At 44.0% G+C, this 20445-nt stretch overlaps 1 protein-coding gene across 5 annotated transcripts in view; it reads right to left on the reverse strand.

The window, feature by feature from the left end:
* The window catches only part of tut4 (terminal uridylyl transferase 4), a 101804-nt gene extending 93490 nt beyond the window's left edge, over positions 1 to 8314 (reverse strand). For 4 of the 5 annotated variants that reach the window (XR_013296457.1, XR_013296456.1, XR_013296455.1 and 1 more), the window contains exons 1-5: positions 8176 to 8314; positions 6047 to 6200; positions 5522 to 5638; positions 5212 to 5389; positions 3537 to 3625 (exon numbers count right to left, since the gene is read on the reverse strand). Coding sequence is in view for 2 of the 5 variants with exons in the window: in XM_077584584.1 (XP_077440710.1) it covers positions 3537 to 3625; positions 5212 to 5389; positions 5522 to 5638; positions 6047 to 6178 (516 nt within the window). In the remaining 3 variants the exon portion in view is untranslated. The remainder of the gene's footprint in view (positions 1 to 3536; positions 3626 to 5211; positions 5390 to 5521; positions 5639 to 6046; positions 6201 to 8175) is intronic. The other variant, XM_077584585.1, reaches the window with a different exon arrangement.
* Between the last annotated feature and the right edge of the window lie 12131 nt (positions 8315 to 20445).

Genomic DNA, 20445 nt, shown 5'->3' on the forward strand with positions numbered 1-20445 from the left:
GGAGGGGACAAAGGGGTCGGGTGCTTAGTGGGCTGGACGGCAGCCAAGGGCGGGGACCTTGGCGGTCTGATCCCCGGCTACAGTATTTAGCTCTTGGAACATGCAATGTCACCTCTCGGGCGTGGAAGGAGCCCGAGCTGGTGTGTGAGGTAGAGAAATTCCGACTAGATATTAGGGGTGGGAATCTCTGAATGTCTTACGATTCGATTCGATTCCGATTTGTAGGTATGCGATTCGATTCAGAATCGATTTTCGATTAAGAATGATTTTTTTATTCAAAATGATTTGTGCTTCAATTTACAGATGTTCAAGGAATCGTAATGATCTACTCCAGTCCGATTCGCTAATGCTAATTAGCGCGCTACTTGGGGCACTTTCATCACTCAAAAGAACGGCTCCACGCTGCAAAAAAACCCAAACTTTTATTGGAATAACTTTGTGACTTTTTCCTTCTACTATCTAATGTGGCTACAACTTAACAGTGTATCAGACCACGTGGAACCACACTGTCCCTTAGTGGCCAGATCGGGTACAACATGAACAGCGCTCCCAATAAAGGCACACACAAACAAAAGAAAGACAGTATAAAATAATTTAAATAAAATCGATTTTGGGACATTTAAAATCGATTCTGAACCGTACTAAATGAGAATCAAGATTCTTATGAGAATCGATTTTTTGGCAGACCCCTACTAGATATAGTCAGACTCTCTTACACACATGGCTTGGGCTCTGGTACCAATCCTTCCGAGAGGGCTTGGGCTCTGGTACCAATCCTCCCGAGAGGGGTTGGACTCTCTTCCACTCTGGAGTTGCCCACGATGAGAGGCGCAGAGCAGGTGTTGGCATACTTATTACCCCCCCAGCTTGGCGCCTGTACATTGGGGTTCACCCCGGTAGACGAGAGGGTAGCCTGCCTCCGCCTTCGGGTGGGGGGATGGGTCCTGACTGTTGTTTGTGCTTATGTACCAAACAGCATTTCAGAGTACCCATACTTTTTGGAGTCCTTGGCGGGTGTGCTGGAGAGCGCTCCCTCTGGGGACTCCCTCGTTCTGCTGTAGGACTTCAACGCTCACGTGGGCAATGACAGTGAGACCTGGAGGGGCGTGATTGGGAGGAATGGCTCCCCCCAATCAGAACCCGAGTGATGTACTGTTATTAGACTTCTGCGCTCGCCACGGACTGTCCATAACGAACACCATGTTCAAACATAGGGGTGTCCATATGTGCACTTGGCACCAGGACACCCCTAGGCCGCAGTTCGATGATCGACTTTGTAGTCGTGTCATCGGATTTTAGGCTGCATGTTTTGGACACTCGGGTGAAGAGAAGGGCGGAGCTGGCAACTGATGGTGATGTGTTAGCTCCGATGGTGGTCAGAACTGGCAGACCCAAACGTATTGTCCTTGACGGTGCATGGGAGTTCGCCCAACCAGTCTACATGTATTTTGCAGATTTGGAGAAGGCATTCAACTGTGTCCCTTGGGGAGACCTGTGGGGGGTACTTTGGAAGTACGGGCTACCGAGCCCTGATACGGGCTGTTCGGTCCCTGTACGACCGGTGTCAGAGTTTGGTCCGCATTGCCGACAGTAAGTCGGATTTGTTTCCGAACTCCGCCAGGGCTGCCCTTTATCACAGATTCTGTTCATAACTTTTATCGACAGAATTTCTAGGCGCAGCTGAGGCGTTGAGGGGGTCCAGTTGCTGGTGTCAGCATTGCATCTCTGTTTTTTGCAGATGATGTGGTGCTGTTGGCTTAATCAGGCTGTGATCTCCAACTCTCACTGGAGCGGAAAAGGGTGGCGTGCCTTCTCCAAGTCGGGGATGAGATCCTGCCCCAAGTAGAGGAGTTCAAGTATCTTGGGGTCTTGTTCACGAGTGAGGGCAGGATGCAGGATCGACAGGTGGATCGGTGCAGCGTCTGCAGTGATGTGGACTCTGTATCGGTCCATTGTGGTAAAGAAGGAGCTTAGCTGAAAGGCAAAGCTCTCGATTTACAGTCGATCTCTGTTCCTACCTTTGCCTAAAAAAAAAAAAAAACACGATCCCGGATACAAGCGGCCGAAATGAGTTTCCTCCGCAGGGTGTCCAGGCTCTCCCTTAGAGATAGGATGAGAAGCTCGGTCATCCGGGAGGGACTCGGAGTAGAGCTGCTGCTCCTCCACGTTAAGAGGAGCCAGTTGAGGTGGCTCGGGCATCTGGTTCGGATGCCTCCTGGACGCCTCCCTGGGGAGGTGTTCCGGGCATGTCCCACCGGCGGGAGGCCCTGGGGACGACCCGGGACACGCTGGAGAGACTATGTCTCTCGGCTGACCTGGTAATGCCTTGGGGTCCCCACTGGAAGAGCTGGTTGAAGTGGCTGGGGAGAGGGAAGTCTGGGCTTCCCTGCTAAAGCTGCTGCCCCCGCGTCCCGACCTCGGATAAGCGGTAGAAGATGGATGGATGGATGGATGGATGGATGGAAAAACAATCAGATCTGTGACTTTTGTGATCCATTGCACCTCTGGTTGTTTGGGTACAAAAATAATGAGGTGGCCAACAAAAAATTAATTGCGGTATGTCCAAGATTAGCTCACTGACGAAGAGGCAACAACTTCAAACTTCGTTCAACATCTGAAGTTGCACAAAGAATGGTAAGTAAGCTAATGTCAGTTGTTTATCAACTAATTATTGTTCATAGCTGCATAGTTAATCAGACTATAAACTCACTGGTAAAGCAGTGCAAACACGGCAATCTGTTGCACCACTCTGGGTTCACTCCCTGAGTCCCTGATTCCTATTTTGATAATCACCAGCCAAAATAATATAATCTACAATATTGTTAAAATGACTTGAAAGGACTTGAAAAGTGTAGGACTTGTAAATTGCTTGAGACTTGTCAGTCTTGACTTGGGACTTGAGGGCAAAGACTTGAGACTTACTTGTGACTTGCAAAACAATGACTTACTCCCACCTCTACCCAAAACACTTCAGAATTTATTCTTCTGCTTTTGTCAGCAGTCACATAACAGAAAAATACAAAATAACTCATTCCATCAGTAGCCATAATGTATTGTGTTTTCTGTCCAATTGCATTTTTTTCCATGTTAAAATTTTTTTTACTTTCCACTGAAGCAATACTTGTCGGTGTTGTACCTGATAGCAAGTAGCCTATAACCTCTGCTCAGATGTGCAGCCACACTTATAGGAGTCATTGGCACAAAGACGGACAAAGATGAACTACAGATCGTTTTATGCTGCAGTCAGACTTAACGTGAGCTGAGCGTTTCTGGCGGTGAGTTTTCATATGTAGTCCATGCAGTTTGCAGGGTAATGTATGTAACCGCTTGACAGCACCAATTATTTTACCCCACTGCATTTCAATAATGTCAACTATAAACGGATTTTCGCAATTAATGGAGTGGCCTGATCCATATCCCCCGCGAATAGTAGGGCTCGACTATATGGCCATATCTTCTCTTAAGGCTCCCATGCTATCCTGATGAAACTCTGTGTAAGAGGTTTTACTTTCGGTTACTAAAACAGATAGACTTACTGTGGATGGGAAGATGACATCAATGTTGATATCACTCATCTTAAAGGCAAATCGGGTACGACAAGAACCGTAGGGTCTTAGGGTGCAAGCTGGAAAATAAGAAAACATCCATTAAAAATATATTAACATGTATAGTACTTTTCAGTGTGCATCAGATACAAAATGAACTTGTGGGCTTTTTAAAAAAGTCAGTCTGCCTCATGGCAGCTGTGGCTGTGTACGTAGTTAACCACCACCAGAGTGTGAATTTGTGAGTACGTGAATAATGTATCCATTGTGAAGCGTCTGAATGTCCAAAAAAGCGCTATATACATCTGATGCATTATCATTATTATTAAGTTGTGAAAAAGTGGCTTTCTGCTAGGTATTTAACGATTCACTCAAAACCCAATTCGAATCGATTTTCAGTTGGCGATTTCGATTAGACTCTTTTAACATCTTTAGTGAAAATGAATGTCTTTTATTTTAACTACAGTACTGCATTTTGTCCTTGTTGCAAACAGTAACTTTTTTGTAACTACAAAAAACAAAAGTGATTTACACAATGTGTGTATGCAGTTTGTCTACAGCAGAGACATAAGAGAGCTGCTACAGTTAATGTAGTGTTGTCCACATTATTATAGATAATTTACGCTGACTGTAGCAGGTGTTATGGACATGTAATTGAGAATGTATGTGTGTATAGTTTTTAAGTGTTGTTCCGATACCGATACTGGTAACGGGAGAGGCCGCGATACTGCATTAAAGCAGTGGTATCTGCATCGGCGAGTACTAACTAGTAACATGCCCATACCATTATTTCCAACGATAATATAGGACTTTGGATGCAGCATCTTGTGTCTTGCTCGTGCACAACATTCACTGATATGTGTGACATGTTCAATGCATGCAAGCCACGATATCCTATTGGTCCTCAAATGCTCTGAACCAATGGCAGGACAGCTTTTTCACGTTGATAAAAAAAACAACGTATGTATCGGTACGGTATCGGCATCGGCTGATACTGCAAAACTGGATATTGGAATCGGGGGGCCAAAAAACACGGTATCAGTTTTAGCACAACTATAGTAGTTTTATCTGTAAATGGGTATATGTATACAAGTGTGTGTGTGTGTGTGTGTGTGTGTGTGGTCTGAAACAGAAGAAAACAATGCCTTAATTACACTCAACAAACCTCTGACTCGGAAAACCAGTCAGTATCACCATCACAGATTTACACTGGTTGTTTGTGAACAACATTTGAGCTAAATGGTGATATTGTCTTTTCTCATGAAAAATGGGAGCTTAAAAAGAAATGTTGCGTTTGTATTTTCGTTGAGTATAGTATGAATACGGACTCAAGGGAAACGTAAAAAGAAACACATTTGCATTAGAAATGACTAGTACACCAAGGAAGGATATGAAACCTGGCATGCCGAAGAATACAATAATCAGAATTGGCACCGTATTTGGCGATAGAAGACGCCATTTTACTTGCCCATTACGTCACATTCAAATGAACAAAAGCGGCCGTTGTGTACACATAGGATACGTAATTATAATTACGTGACTGATTAAAAAAAAATCAGGGAATAAGATGCCAGAGATACTTGCGCGTTTATTTTTTATACACAATACCTGATCGAATACTGGAAAATTGAGTTTTCAGTGGTGTATTGCTTTAGCAACATACAACCTGAGAGGTGTTTCTTTATGATGTCCTCCATCCTAACAACCACAGCCTTTCGATGGTCAAAGTCCTCCTCAGAAATCCCATGCTGCCTGGCTACTTCCAGAACAGCCGTTTCGATGGCTCTCAGGTGCAAGGCAGAAGGGGGTGGTAGGGCACGCAGGTCATTTTCCTCCTGTTTTTCCTAAAATAGCAGAACGAAAATAGTTTCACTTTAATCCTGGTTCATTTGAAATAAAATTTAAAAAAATACAATTACATTTCAGTGGAAGTGGCACTGAGTGTTTAGTCAAATGCTAATTTTGCATTCACCTACCATTATGTTCTTTTTGTGTCTCTTCTCCTTTATGTGTTTGTGTGCTGCTTGAATGTGCTCAATATGAACCGAACACAACTTGCATATGTATTGATATTTTGGGTATTCTGGGGATTGCTGAGAAAAAAAAGATTAATAAAAAGTTTAACTTGCATAAAGTTGCAATCATATTTAAATTTATATACAGTGTTCCCTCATTTTCCGCTGGGGTTAGGTTCCAAAAAAATACCTGCAATAAATGAAATCCGCAAAGTAGTTAAGTTTTCTCATCGAGGCAGTTACATTTTCTCACATTTCTTAATGTTCAAACCTTAATATATATTTTTTTAAATACATACATTACCGTAAAAAAAAAAATGCATACAAAATTGCACTAAAATAAATCCGCGAAACAGCGAGACCGCGAAAAGTGAACCGCGTTATAGCGAAGGAACACTGTATTCAGATTTCATTTTAGGATTGAAGTTGGTCATGTCATATTTTCTGAATGACTTAAAATGAACAGGAGATTAATTATTACAGTACTTTTAAAAGTCTGTGGATATAATCTCTGTAAAGGCGCTCCTCTGCCTGTCGGAGGCCAAGTTGTTGCTCGGTCAGCGATCCTTCCATTGTAATTGGTGCCACGGCTGTGCACCCCTCAACAGTGTGATGCATCAGTGTTGCAGAGCTTTCAACCCTAAAAGAAAAACATCACATTTATTCACAGGGCTACATTTCGTGAGAAAGTAGTAAAAGTTAAAAAACATTCTTTAAAACACACCATTACGCCTTTAATTTCCCGGAGCTCCAATAAAACTTTTTGGGAGTTCTACGGTGACTTTCTCATGTGTACTTAGCACAACAGGAGAGGTATCTCTATGTGCAACTCTGTTGTCTGCTTCCTTCCTTGTTTGAATTTAAAGGACATAGAGACTCCTCCATTCCTGAAGAAATGCTGTTTTGTCTTTTGAATGAAGTTCACACCATGAAGAATAAAGCCCAACGGGGAGACCACAGAAAGTCTGGGGAAAAGTGTATGTGTGTTGGGTGTCAAATACATGATAACCTGACATCTATAAAATCCATGCATCTGATTACAAAAACAACAATTAGTTCCAATTAGTGGGGAAGCTGCAGGATAATAGTTTAATCAATGTTATAATATTTTAAAACAGTAGCTCAATCATATTGTAAAACAGCATGAAAATGTAACCTGGGTTCTGCACACAACAAATTTCTACCCTGAGGTATTAAACTACAGACGCTCCCCTACTTACGAACATTCGAGTTACGAACAACGGTACATACGAACATTTCTGCGCGTACAATATGTCGAAAAATGTTCGGAGAGAGATGCTGTAAGTTAGATTTTGTATTGCGCGTAGTGCTTCTTTCCGCCGCTAATACCGACGATTGGCGCTGTGAGAGCTCATTGGAGGCTGAGCAACGTGTCGAGGAGGAGGAGGAAGAAACGCCGGTCCCCATGAAGCAGAAAATAACTTTTGAAGCCGATTCCAGCGACGACGAAGAATCTCTCATGATATAAAATCCTCCTCTTCCTCCTCCTCCATCATCTCCTTAAGCATCGAGTACATCTTCCAAAAGTAAGTTAAACTTCATTTTATTTATCTTATTACGTACATGTACATACTGTGTGTGTCTCTCGCTCTCTCTTTCTAACATACGTAGTACAGTACAGTACTGTACGTATTCTCTCCATTTTATTAAAAGTTTTTTTCAGTACAAACCAATGCAGGTTACTTGTACAAGCCTTAAACATACTTATATAAACCTTTGATATACTTATATAGGCTTTAAACATAAATTATAATACAAAATATAGCACTGAAGCAACTTACGAACAAATTCACCTTACGAACGATCGTCCGGAACGTAACTCGTTCGTAAGGTGGGGAGCGTCTAAGAAGCATTTAGAGTATTTTGTTTTAGTATAGCATAGCCTAGCATAACGTGTCCATCCATTTTCTAAGCCGCTTATGCAGTGTTTACCAATCTGTTCAGTTTTTCTTGGATGTTATGGAAACCACTTGTTGCTTTTTTTGCATTGTTTCTTTACCAGTTCCAATGGCACGAAGGGGACCATGAATTAATGTAGCAACACTGCACAACACTAATATGCATATCAATAAATAATTTTGTTACCAAAATCAATTAACACAGATCTGTGATTCTGTCAAGCACAAAGCTCATGTATAATTTCGGTTGGGTGATTTTTAAAGTTAAAATGAACAGTTAAAGTTAACACGCCTTGCCAAGATTCCGCACTCATTACATAAGTGTAGCTATTTTTATAGTTACCATGATTGAAAAATAGGCTTAAACGGCATGTGAACGGTTAAGTTAGCACAACTTTCAAAACATAAACACGAGTGAACATCACGTCACAATTACTAAGTTCGGAGGAGACGACAAATATTCTATGCCAAAAAGTGACTCTTGTGTTATAAGGTATGGTTTTAGTTGGCTTTCTGTTGAATACGTTGACTTCGAAATATAAAAACAAATTATTTAAAAATAAAAAAATATTTTTTTTTTTTTAAATGGACAAGCTAACGGGAAACAAACAATACTCTATCGCCAGACATCAAGCCTTCAAAGGAATGAATATCGGCCTTGATCTATAAGAAAAATATAGGTGTGTGTTAACTTACTTTCGAGCTCTAAAGTCGATTTAAGATTATTATTTGGTTGTCTTCGTGGTTCTGTCCTACATATTTTGCAGAACCCACGGCCTGGTCATAACAGCAGCACTTAACGCCATGTTCATACATTACACCGCTGCATTGTGGGAGCGGCAGTGACGAAGAAGAGGGGCGTGTACAATGATGCGTTCATATCCTCTATAATGTAGGTTTTCATAAAACTCTTTGGTCGTCGCCTTTGTGTGAATAAAATCTCATGGCACGAGAAGAATTAGGGTAAAAAGTTTTGTACTTGAAAAAAAAATGAAACTGAAATTCACTTGTTGATGTTGAATTTTGCAAAATATAAAAATGTATTCCCCGTGGCCCTTGTCCTCGAGGACAAGCGGTTAAGAAAATGGATGGATGGATGGATGGATGGATGGATGGATGGATGGATGGATGGATGGACGGATGGATGGATGGATGGATGGATTACAAATACTAATTGCGTGAAACATTTTTCCGAGTCAAATTTAATTTTGATTCATTTTGGTCACTCTTTTGAATTGATTATTTATTTTTCACTTTACGCTTCCATATATATTTTAACATTTGAGGTATTTTTTTCCATTGCATGTTTTATCTTTTCAGAGATAAGATCTTTTTTGTTTGTTTTTTTTCTTTCATATTCAAATTAGTTTTTTAATTTTCAGACTTTTCACCCGAATGTAAAGTGGGTGTCTTGGTATCAACTGAGCTGGGCACAGAATCATGAGTGACAGCTGAATATAAATGCATGGAACCTCCCCCAGTTACAGCTAGTACCTTCAGGGAACGTAGGAAATAAAAGGAATCTATCTCAACACCATTATTCATCCATCCATTCATTTTCTTAACCTGCTTATTCCTCACTGGGGTCGCGGGGGTGTTGGAGCCTATCCCAACTGGCTTCTGGCAGTAGGTGGGCGGGGTACTGGTTGCCAACCAATCCAGGACCATTATTAATGTATTCGGCAAAAAATAAAAAAATAAATAAATCATGTGATTGGCAGAATTAGAATTGATTGTTCATATACTTTCAGCCATTCGTTTATGTCGGTAAATAATACATGATCCGATTTTCTTTCTTTTTTCTTTTTCGAACGCTCTTTCCTTGACCAGCAACTCACCACCTAGCGCTATGCTGTGAATCGTGTAAATAATTTCTGCGCTGATAAATGTTTAACTGTATTTAGCTGTGCTATTTATATCGCCCCCATAAGTGCAAGGTTACGGATTCGGTTCCTGCTTTATTTATACTAAAGCCCGTATGTTTTCAGGGTTGTGATTAAGGTTACGCTGGTAGTGCCGAAAACAGCCTATAATCGTGAGCTGTTATGTGGCAAAACAAAATTGAAACTTCACAGAAAGACACATTAGGGGGTGAACAATAGGAGAAACTTTATTGAAACAAGTGGGGACGGCTGTGGAGTGACTCTGACCGGGGGCTGTGGCATGACTCTGACCAGCAAAACGTGGGCAACTTGGCGAAAGGTGGACAACGTTATAGATCGTGGAGGACTTGAAGGAGACGTGGACAACTTTGTAGAATGTGGCAAACTTCAAGGTGACTTTGGCAACAGGACGGAGACAAGGATGACTTAACTGTGACATGGTCAACGGAACTGAGACAAAGATGACTTAACTGTGTATGGCTGACGTGGACGACTGGGTTTGCTATGGCGATGAAGACGAAGATGGCTTAGCAGTGAAGACAAGGAAGGTTTGGCAGTGACGAAAGAAACTTAACTGACTTGACGGAAACTAAACTAAGACGAGACATAACTTCCACACCAGGCTTCGCCTTAGACAACAAAACTTCAACAACGCCAGCACCACATGACCTCAATGCCAGCACCACATGACCTCAATGCCTAACATAGACAATGCTCCCACACCAACTGGACAAACACACATCATTTATCCACTGGGTGTCAGTATTATATGATTCTCCAAAAGCTACAGTTACTACTAATGGGATTATATCTCAGAGTTTTACTCTACAGAGAGGCACAAGACAGGGATGCCCACTGTCCCCTTTATTATTTGCAATATTTATTGAGCCACTTGAATTAGCCATACGCCAGGAAAGAAGGATTAGAGAGGGGTAGAAGAAGGGTAGTAGGTAATGTCTGGTCGGTGCTGGATTTCACTTTCCTTTCTTTTCTTTGATCCTTCCTCGGGTCTCCTGACAACCTCACGACTCTAGCTGGATTCTGAAGTATTCGGTTTAGGTAAACGGTATGGGATTTTTAATAGGTTTTAGGTGAACTAATGAATACACACTCACACGCACGCACACACACCCACACGCACACCCACACACTCACCCATATACAAGATAAAAATTAATAAAAAATTAAAAATTAATAAAAAAGAGAGCAATGATGATGACATGTTAAATCGGTAAAATTACCAAATGAACAATACTGAGCTCTCCAGGAAAAAAAAAAACTATACGCCAGGAAAGAAGGATTCAAGGAATTCACTCTGGGGTAACAGAACACAAAATTTATCTATATGCCGATGATATTTTACTTTATTTAGAAAAGCCTGCTATTTCGTTCGGGGAAGTATTTAACTTAATAACTAAATTCTCACATTTATCAGATTATTCCATTAACTGAACAAAATCAACACTACTACATATTACAGAAAATTCATGGAACCCTGCAAGCCAGGACCCACACCACTCATTCCCTATAGGTAATTTAAAATACTTAGGCATAAAAATCTCACCTAAATTAACTGATTTAATTCATTTAAACTTTACTCCACTTCTGGATAACATTTATAGTAACTTGGAGCGCTGGAATAATCTTCCTATTTCTCTAATAGGACGAATAGCCACCATTAAAATGAAAGTTTTACCCAAAATAAACTATTTTTTCTCAATGATTCCATTTAAAACTACGGCTAACTGGTTCCAGTTGTTGGATTCAGCTGTTACAAAATTTTACTGGAATAAAAAAAAAGCAAAGATTAGTCTATCTACTCTTCAGAAAAGTAAATCCAAAGGTGGTCTAGAGGCACCAAATTGTATGCACTACTATATAGCTAACCAGCTACAATATATCATTCTATGGGCACAACCCAACAGAGATACTAACTGTTGGCTGGAACTAGAACAGAAGGATTGTAATAACCTCAGACTTCTAGATTGACTCTTTATTACAACATCGATTAAGCGACATAATTGTTTTTAAAACCCAATGATTTCCGCCACCCTGACTGCCTGGTGGAAGGCACTAGAAATTACAAAAGCCCAAGTGGAGCCCTGTGGGCTCTCTCCCCTATGGCATAACCCCGACTTTCAACTTAACAACCAATTGTTTTATTTAGGTGTGTGGGAGCAGAAAGGAATTACACATATCCACCATCTCTTCTCAGATAATATGTTTATATCATATACATCCTTGCTCCAAAAATACAAGATAAAAAACGGAAATTTTTTACATTATCTGCAAGTTAAAAGTATGATAAAGAAACAAATTCCAACACTTCAGGGTATGCTCCAACCGCCTGTTTTAGCTAAAGATATTACCAAGCTTTCTCCGACAACAACAAACAAACTCTCAAAAATATATAAGTTACTTTCATATACTGATAAAATGTCTTTACCCATCTCGAAATGGGAGACAGACTTGTCTATAGCTCCGGAATCTGACTTTTGGATTCAAGTTTGTGAAAACGTATTTAAAATGACAAAACACACAAATTTACAACTTATCCAATATAAAATTATTCATAGAACATAATCTACACTTGAAGCCCTCTATCGCAAAAAAAACTATTCTTGTTAACTGGAAAAATAAACAAACTCTGAATATCGACCAATGGTCTAACCTCCTCATAAATCACATTTTAATGAAAAAAATATCTGCCTCAAATAAAAACCAAATATCAAAATTTATAGAAACATGGTCTACGTATATAGAATTTTTTAACCTAATTCTGGTTACTTAATTCTGTCTGTTAGCGAGAGCCACCACATCGTGATAACTTACATTGATGTTTCTGCATTTGGCAATTTGTAACTAATGGTTGTGTTTTTATAGTCAGGAACCAGTTGCTGCCAACAGGATCGAGCAGATTCACCTCCAATGGGCACTAAGGGTTAATATTCGGATCCACTGTATACCAGTGGGTTAATTCTATAGGTGCTGTCCCCCCCTGGCTGGGCGTGGGCGGGTCTGCCACTTTGTTGGCTGCTGGGTGGCGGCTGCGTCTTGGCCGTTCCCTGGGTCTCTTGGGGGGTGCTGCGTTGCGGGGCTCTCCCTGGTGTCCGGGGCGGCGCCGCTCCAGCGCGGTCCGTCGCTCTGGGCCCGGCGACGCGGTTCGGGGCCTGTGGGCTGCCCCGTGGTTCCCTCTCCCCTCCCCTCCCCCTTCCTCCCCTTTGCTGCCTCTCCCTCCTCACCTCTCCCTGCCCGTCCTCCGCCTCCCTGTCCCTTCTCCCTCGTCACCCTTTCTCCTCCTCTCCCCCTCTCTCTGCGGCCCTGCCGCTGCCCGTTGCCTTTCTTGTCGTCTCCTTTCCCTGTCCCTTCCCCCTCCCCTGTCCGCCTTCCTCCCCCTCCCCTGGGCCGGGGGCTCCATCCGTGGCCCGGGTCTCGGTGCTCCGGAGGCTGGGGGGGGTGGGTTGGTTGTTGTTGTGCCCGCCCCGCTCCGTTGGACCTCCTGGCACGTCGCGCGGGCCCCAGTATCCGGTGGGCGAGCCCTATCTCCCCGCCGGGCTGGTCCCATATGCCCGCCGGGGTCCCGGTGGGGTGGATGGGGGTTTGGTGGGCGGGTGCGCCTACTGCCTACCGCCTCCCGCCCCCGCCCGGTTGTCTTTGACTGCCAAAAACGTTTAATAAAATCCAAATGAGGACTGCCAAAGAAGTTAAAAGACACTCACTATGTTTTTTTTTTGTTTTTTTGGGGAAACGGGTGGGGGAAAGCCTTGGCCAGCTGTGCTGAAAGTATCAAGCAGATCTAGTTGTATAATGACTATTTTTGGGCACTAGATGGCAGCGATGACACTCTTTAGACAAGATTGGGTAGGCGTCAGTAGAAGACGTGAGGCGGAGCTAGAGTGTTGAGGGGAGAATGGCTGAGGAAGCGAAAATGGCGACTGGTTGCAAGCAGCTCACGCTTGAAAAATTTTTTCAAAGACGAAAAGCATCGACCAATGCTAAAGAGCACCTTTTTTTTTTTTTTTTCTCAGTATTGTTCATTCGGTAATTTTACTGATTTGACATGTCATCATCATTGCTCTCTTTTTTTTTTTTGTATTTTTATTTTTTTTTGTATGTGGGTGAATATGTGTATGTGCGTGCGTGCGTGCGTGCGTGCGTGCGTGCGTGCGTGCGTGCGTGCATTCATTAGTTCACCTAAAACCTTAAAAAAATAATAATAATAAAAATCCCATACCGTTTCCCTAAATCGAACACTTCCAACCAGAGTCGTGAGGCTGACAGGAAACCCGAGAAAGGACCAAAGAAAAGAAAGGAAAGTGAAATCCAGCACCGACCAGACACCACCCACCAGGCCACCAACCAGAGTCCTTCACCAACCCCAGAGACATCTAAATTTCAACAAATCAGGGAGACCTCAAGAGAGCAAAGGAGAGACTGAGGAAAGGAAGGAAGGACAGACGAAGCGGGGTGAGATCCACAGACACCAGCCTCCACCGATTCAACGACCTGAGGAAGATTGTGTCTGAGTTTCGATAGTTGCTGGTGTGGTGGATCTGTCATGCATGAAAATCTCCACCAAAGGGGGGAGCCGTCGACCCCCGCCAGGACAGAGCAAGCGCAACACCTCGGGCCCCCCAGGCCGCGGCAGCGCCAAAGGACGACCCCCAGACCCCGCAGGGGCCACCGGCCGGAGAGCAAACCCAGGAGCAGGAGCGCCACCCACCCCAACGCGGCCCGCGCCCCCAACCCAGCCACCCCCAGACACCCTCCCACCCCCAGCACCCCCCGCCCCACCAAGCCACCCCCACCACCACCACCCCCCAAACAAGCCGTCTCGACCCCCGACCCCACCCCCACCAACCGGCAGCCCCCCCAGCCCCTGACCCCCGCACCCAGGCACCGGCGCCGAAGAGGGGCCAGGCAGCGGAGCGGAGAGGGCATCCACGCCCACCCCATCCCCCACCGCGTGGAGGGACGTAACACCGGGGCAAAAGGGGAGATGGGGGCACCGGAGGACGGGCGGCACCCCCGAACCCCAGGCCCAGCGGGGAAAGGCCCCGGTCATCACTCCAGCGTTCTTAGTGAGAGTTAACCCTGTTACTGAGTTCGCCAGCTCGCCGACTGGCGAACTCTACCCCTAAACCTTGAATGTGACCCCATCCAGTGTATATACAAGTGTGTGTATGGTGCATTAAAATTGTGCCAAGGCTTTCCTCCACCCGTTTCCCAAAAAAAACAAATAAAAAACATAGTGAACGTCTTTTGGGTGGGTTGGTATTGTGCCCGCCCCGCTCCGGTGGACCGCCTGGCACCTCGGGCGGGCCCGGTATGCGGGGGGGGGGGGGGGGGGGGTATGCGGGTTTGGTGGGGGGCCCCGCTGGTCGCTCCTCTTAACTCACTGCACTAGTTTTGCATAATACACTTTTATAGACATATAGGGCACATAACACACTTTAGGGGGGAAACACCGTCTTCGCCCTACAACTCCCCTTCAGTTTTGAAGCACCACACAACTGTGTGTGTGTGTGGGGGGGGGGGGTATCGGGGGGCACCATCGGTTGGGGCAGACCGCAGTATAGAGCAGTGCTGCGGTCCCGTGTCCGTGTCCCCGCCCCGCCGCAGTCCCCCCTATTTATTTTTTTTAATGCACCACATACACTCACTGACATGCCTGGGAGGCGGGTGGATCGGAATGTGGGGATATTATTTCCCTCTGCTCCGGTTCACCTGCTCCCAATTTTAATGCACCACACACACACACACACACACACACACACACTTGTATATACACTAGGTGGGGGTCACATTCAAGGTTTAGGGGTAGAGTTCGCCAGTCGGCGAGCTGGCGAATTCAGTAACAGGCTTAGCTTTCACTAAGAACGCTGGAGTGACGACCGGGGCCTTTCCCCGCTGGGCCTGGGGTTCGGGGGTGCCGTTCGTCCCCCGGTGCCCCCATCTCCCCCCCAGTGTTCTGTTCTCCACGCGGTGGGGGGTGGGGTGGGCGCGGGTGCCTTCTCCGCTCCGCTGCCCGGCCCCTCTTCTGCCTGGGTGCCGGGGATCCCCGAGATCTGGGGGTCGGGGGCTGGGGAGCTGCTGTTTGGTGGGGGTGGGGTCGGGGGGGGGCATCTTGGTTGGCGGGTGGTGGTGGTGGTGGTGGCTGGGTGGTGGGTGTCTGGGGGCCTGGGGCTGGGTTGGGGTGGATGGCGGGCGGGGGGGCTGTGGACCGGCGGGGTGCCTGGCGGGCATGCAGTGCCCCGTCCTGCTGCGTTGGGGGCACGGGCCGTGTTGCGGTGGGGGGCGCTCCTGCTCCTGGGTTTGCTCTCAGGCCGGTGGCCCGTGCGGGGCCTGGGGGTCGTCCTTTGGCGCTGCCGCGGCCTGGGGGGCCCTGAGGTCTTGCGCTTGCTCTGTCCTGGCAGGGGTCGACGGCTCCCCTCTTTGGTGGACATTTTCATGCATGCCAGATCCACCACACCAGCATCTATCGAAACTCAGACACAATCTGCTTCTTCCTCAGGTCATTGAATCGGTGGAGGCTGGTGTCTCACTCTGCTTCGTCTGTTCTTCCTTCCTTTCCTCAGTCTCTCCTTTGGTCTCTTGAGGTCACCCTGATTTGTTGGAATTTAGATGTCTCTGGGGTTGGTGAAGGACTCTGGTTGGTGGCCTGGTGGGTGGTGTCTGGTCAGTGCTGGATTTCACTTTCCTTTGGTCCTTCCTCGGGTCTCCTGACAGTAGAGCTGGGACGTTTGACACTGAGACTCTGGATTATGTGTCAGCCGAGTGAGACAGACTGCTCGAAACAATGTATCAAAAACCCCGATCAAACCTCCGCGATCACGTGCTGATGACGTATGCGGCTTTATGCGCGCTAATGAGATACTGGAAATTACGTAACTGATTCAAACCTTTTGGCGCGGTGTCAGCTGTCAAAAGGAGACACCAAACAAACACTGCCTCTCCCGCGCCCAGTGCCTTACAGCCTTTTGAGAGAAAACTGACTTGAGAGAGCTTTAGGATGGGGAAGAAGCCGCTTGAAGCCGAACACAATAGAGCAAATATTGTTCTTTAATAAGAACTTGTAAAACAAAAAAATATAAAAAGTTGGGCACAAGCACAATTCCCTCATGTACATACTGGTATTTGCTTTATTTTCACCCGTAGCACAAGCACAATTCCCTCATGTAGATATTTGCTTCACTTTATGTTCACCTGGAAAAGTTAGTTATTCAGTATGTTTCCAACAAAAGTACTCCCACAATGATGCATTTAAAGTTTCCAATTATGCATTATTTTTAAACCGTGTGTAGAAGATACAGGCTTGACCCAAGCATTTTCCACCGAGTTGCTATAAGCGCTTCTCCAAGACCCTCAGTCACATCTCCCAAAGACTGATGTTGAAATACTTGTCATCTGGCTTCACAGCGCACTTGTGTCATATCCAAATCATGTTTATAAAAATCGAATGAGTAACAGGACATCGCATTGAACCATAGTACTGGTACAGTGTCAAAATATTGCAACACTTCCATGTGTACCTGATGATCATTAGACAGACACAAATGTAAGACTGAATGTACTGGTGTTATGTTGGAATATAAATCAATCAGGCGAATCACTTTGAAGATTATAGTTGCTATGACTCCAGCTGACCACCAGATGGCACCGGTACGATCTATCTCAGACGTGGGCAATCTCGGTCCTCGAGGGCCGGAGTCCTGCAGGTTTTGGAGGTTTCTCACTTCCAACACAAGCTGATTCCAATCAACAGGATCGTTATCAGGCTTATGCAGAGCTTGCTGATGAGCTGATCATATATCAGCTGTGTTGGAGAAGGGCAACATACAAAACCTGCAGGACTTCGGCCCTCGATGCCCACCTCTGATCTATCTTATGGGGCTTTGAAACTTCGACTCTTTTTCCAAATCAATCAGCCGAAAGCCTCAAAAGCTTCACCTGACGGCCTCACGACTCTGGCTGGAAGTGTTCGGTATGGGATTTTTTAATAGGTTTAGGTGAACTAATGAATACACACACGCACGCACGCACGCACGCACGCACGCACGCACACACACACACACACACACACACACACACACACACACACACACACACACACACACACACACACACACACACACACACACACACAAAAAAGAGAGCAATGATGATGACATGTCAAATCGGTCAAATTACCAAATGAACAATACTGAGCTCTCCAGAAAAGAAAAGAAAAGAAAAGAAAAAAAGAAGAAAAAAAACTGGACAAACACAACAGACTAAATACACTAACACTAATGAGACACACCTGGGGAACACAATAGGAAGAGGGCGCTGATTGGTCAAACACACTGGGATGGGAACAGGCACACAGGTGGACGTAATCAGACATAACGAGACAGGGGAACCACACAGGAACACAAGACAAATACACTAAAATAAAACAAAATACTAAATCCATACAACCCCCCGAACCACTCCAATCCACAACACCGCCTATTTCGAGGGGATATTGGATTTACATACACTTAATAAAAAAATAATAATAATCGAATATCCTTGAAAAGTTGAAACATTTCCATAATTCCATTCAAAAAGTCAAACTTTCACAGATTATAGATTCAGGGCCCACAATTTAAGTAATTTCATTTTCAGGTATTTATTTATTTTTACACAATTTGGGCTTCCAGATCATAAAACCTACAAAAACAGGATAAACTTTTTTTTTTTTTTTTTGAATAGGCTACTGTGAAGAAATTACCATGTATACTTCCCAGTCTTTTACATGGGAAAAAAAGATGGATGGATGGATTAATGGATGGATAGATGGTATTTTCAAAACGATATAGTCAATTAGAATGTATACTATGTGTCGATTGTGCCGGTCATGGCAGAAGCTGTAAAACAACCGAAAAGTTTTATCTGACACAAAAAAGAAAAAAGTGAGGCTACCCGGACAAAAGGACAATCAAGGTAAACTTTGGCCCATTGGCGTAAGATATACAGCAGCGGGGTAGGGAGCTCTGGTCCTTAAGAGCCACTGTCCTGCCTGTCTACCATGTCTCCCTCCACCAACACAGCTGATTTGATGAACAGGATCGTTATCAGGGTTCTCCAGAGCTTGCTGATGAGTTGATCATTTGAGTTACCTGTGTTGGAGGAGGGAGACATCTATAACATGCAAGACTGTTAGGACCAGGGTTGCCTATACCCCTGGCCTAGTTGGATCTCAGTAGCGAATTTCACCAACATTTATATAGGCAATATCCTCATTGGATAAAAAATAAATAAATAAATTACCTATTTTCTTGTTGCCTCCCTCAGCATCAAGCCATGGTTGATAACATTATCAAATAGTGTTGCACAACAAAGTTGCACTTGACAAATTTGGTCCTTGTCTTCTTTGAGGACGTTCTCTTCCTATTTCAGGTCTTCCTCAATCTCTATCTTCTGCTCATCCTCCATGGATTCTCGCACTCACCCTCACTTTTCTTCCTCCGACTTCTTCCATTTTGGTTAAAAGCGGGTGAACTTACCTGCTGCATTTTTGGAGTGTTCAAACGTGATCGCTTTGTCTACAATAAAGCAATCATGTGTTGAAACAGCTAATGTGCATGTGTTTAATCAACTGGCTCATGCGTGTGGTGATTTGTCAGTCAGTACTTTGGAATTGCAAGGATATTATGACAAACTTCTGTGTGTAATATATAAAAGTGTGTTCAGTGTTTCGCAAATAAAATTCCAAGAAATATATAAAAGTATAAAAAGTGATACAACTGGCTCCGGTCTCCCCTACTTGGTCATGTGTTTGTACTTGTGTGCGATTTTGTGCATTTGCGGCTAGCTAATGGAACAACACAATTAAATTGCTTTCAAGTAAAAGTACAATATGTCTGTCTGTCTCTCGCCGTCACCAACAAACAACAAATAGTAGTTGGAACACTAGGGTTGCAACGATCTGAGTCATCTCACACACATTCGGCAGATGACGTCAAGTGACACTTGTAGAAACAAGTCAGTTGGCTGTCATCGTGTCCTCAAATGACTCACAGACGCCTTTCCTTTCTGTATTATAGGCCTACACTAATCATATCTAGTAATTGGGGAGTGAATGCTTCAGAACGCAGCGACATTCACTAATTTCCCTGCTCCCTAAGCAATCTATACATTTTTATCTAGTGAACTATATTGTTACGTGGGCATTCAAACGTTTAGGGAAGTTTGAACTGAACGAAAGTTCACATGTAAAGATTGTAGTGCATTTTATGTTCATCCTGAAATTTCACCCCAATATCCCAAACTTGACAAGTAGTGTGTGTTACATGAGTATGATGTCATTGTCGTGCATGATGTCATGTATAATTTCGGAAATATTAATTTATTTTATTTTGTTTCAGGCAGTGGCATTTTACAGCGTAACACAAAGGAAAACATCCCAGAAGAAAATAAATGCTTAGACATGTATGAGATCTCATACACGTCTCATCTATATAATTGATCATCTTAGACAACAAAACTAAAGAGTGTTTTTCCTGTCTCATCTTTTTCTGATGAGCAATACCATGCACTTAATCTCCAATTAGTCACTTTCTCAACAGCTTCTCATTTGTTTCTCAGAGTCGCTCAGGTCACCACTCGTGTCTTGCCCAGGTGTGCATTGTTGTTTTATCAATCTGTTTGTACTTAGTTCACTTTTTTTTTGATTCATGGAAAGGAATTCCATTGTGGATACAGTACTTTTTCTCTAACGAGGTTGCAGGCCAGCAGCTTCTCCTCATACATATATTTATTTTCAATAATTTGCATCGTAGTTGGTTTGCCAAAAAGCTTAGTAAAGGAAAAGAAAAACATGTTTTCAATTTCCAGCATTCCTGCCTGAATTCAGCATGACTGATATTAGAATATGTTTCCACCGGTATATATATAAATACATTTTAAAGTACATTTTTATTCTTACTATTTTGACGCATCAAGATTTAATTTAGAGAAAAGCCATAAGAATAGCAGTTTTATTTCCAGTCTTCCTACTAGTCCACACTACAGTCCATTAGGTGGCGGTAATATGCCGAAATGCTGGTTTACCTGCTGC

The sequence above is a fragment of the Vanacampus margaritifer genome, chromosome 13, assembly GCF_051991255.1.
Source record: "Vanacampus margaritifer isolate UIUO_Vmar chromosome 13, RoL_Vmar_1.0, whole genome shotgun sequence".
Taxonomy (NCBI): domain Eukaryota; kingdom Metazoa; phylum Chordata; class Actinopteri; order Syngnathiformes; family Syngnathidae; genus Vanacampus; species Vanacampus margaritifer.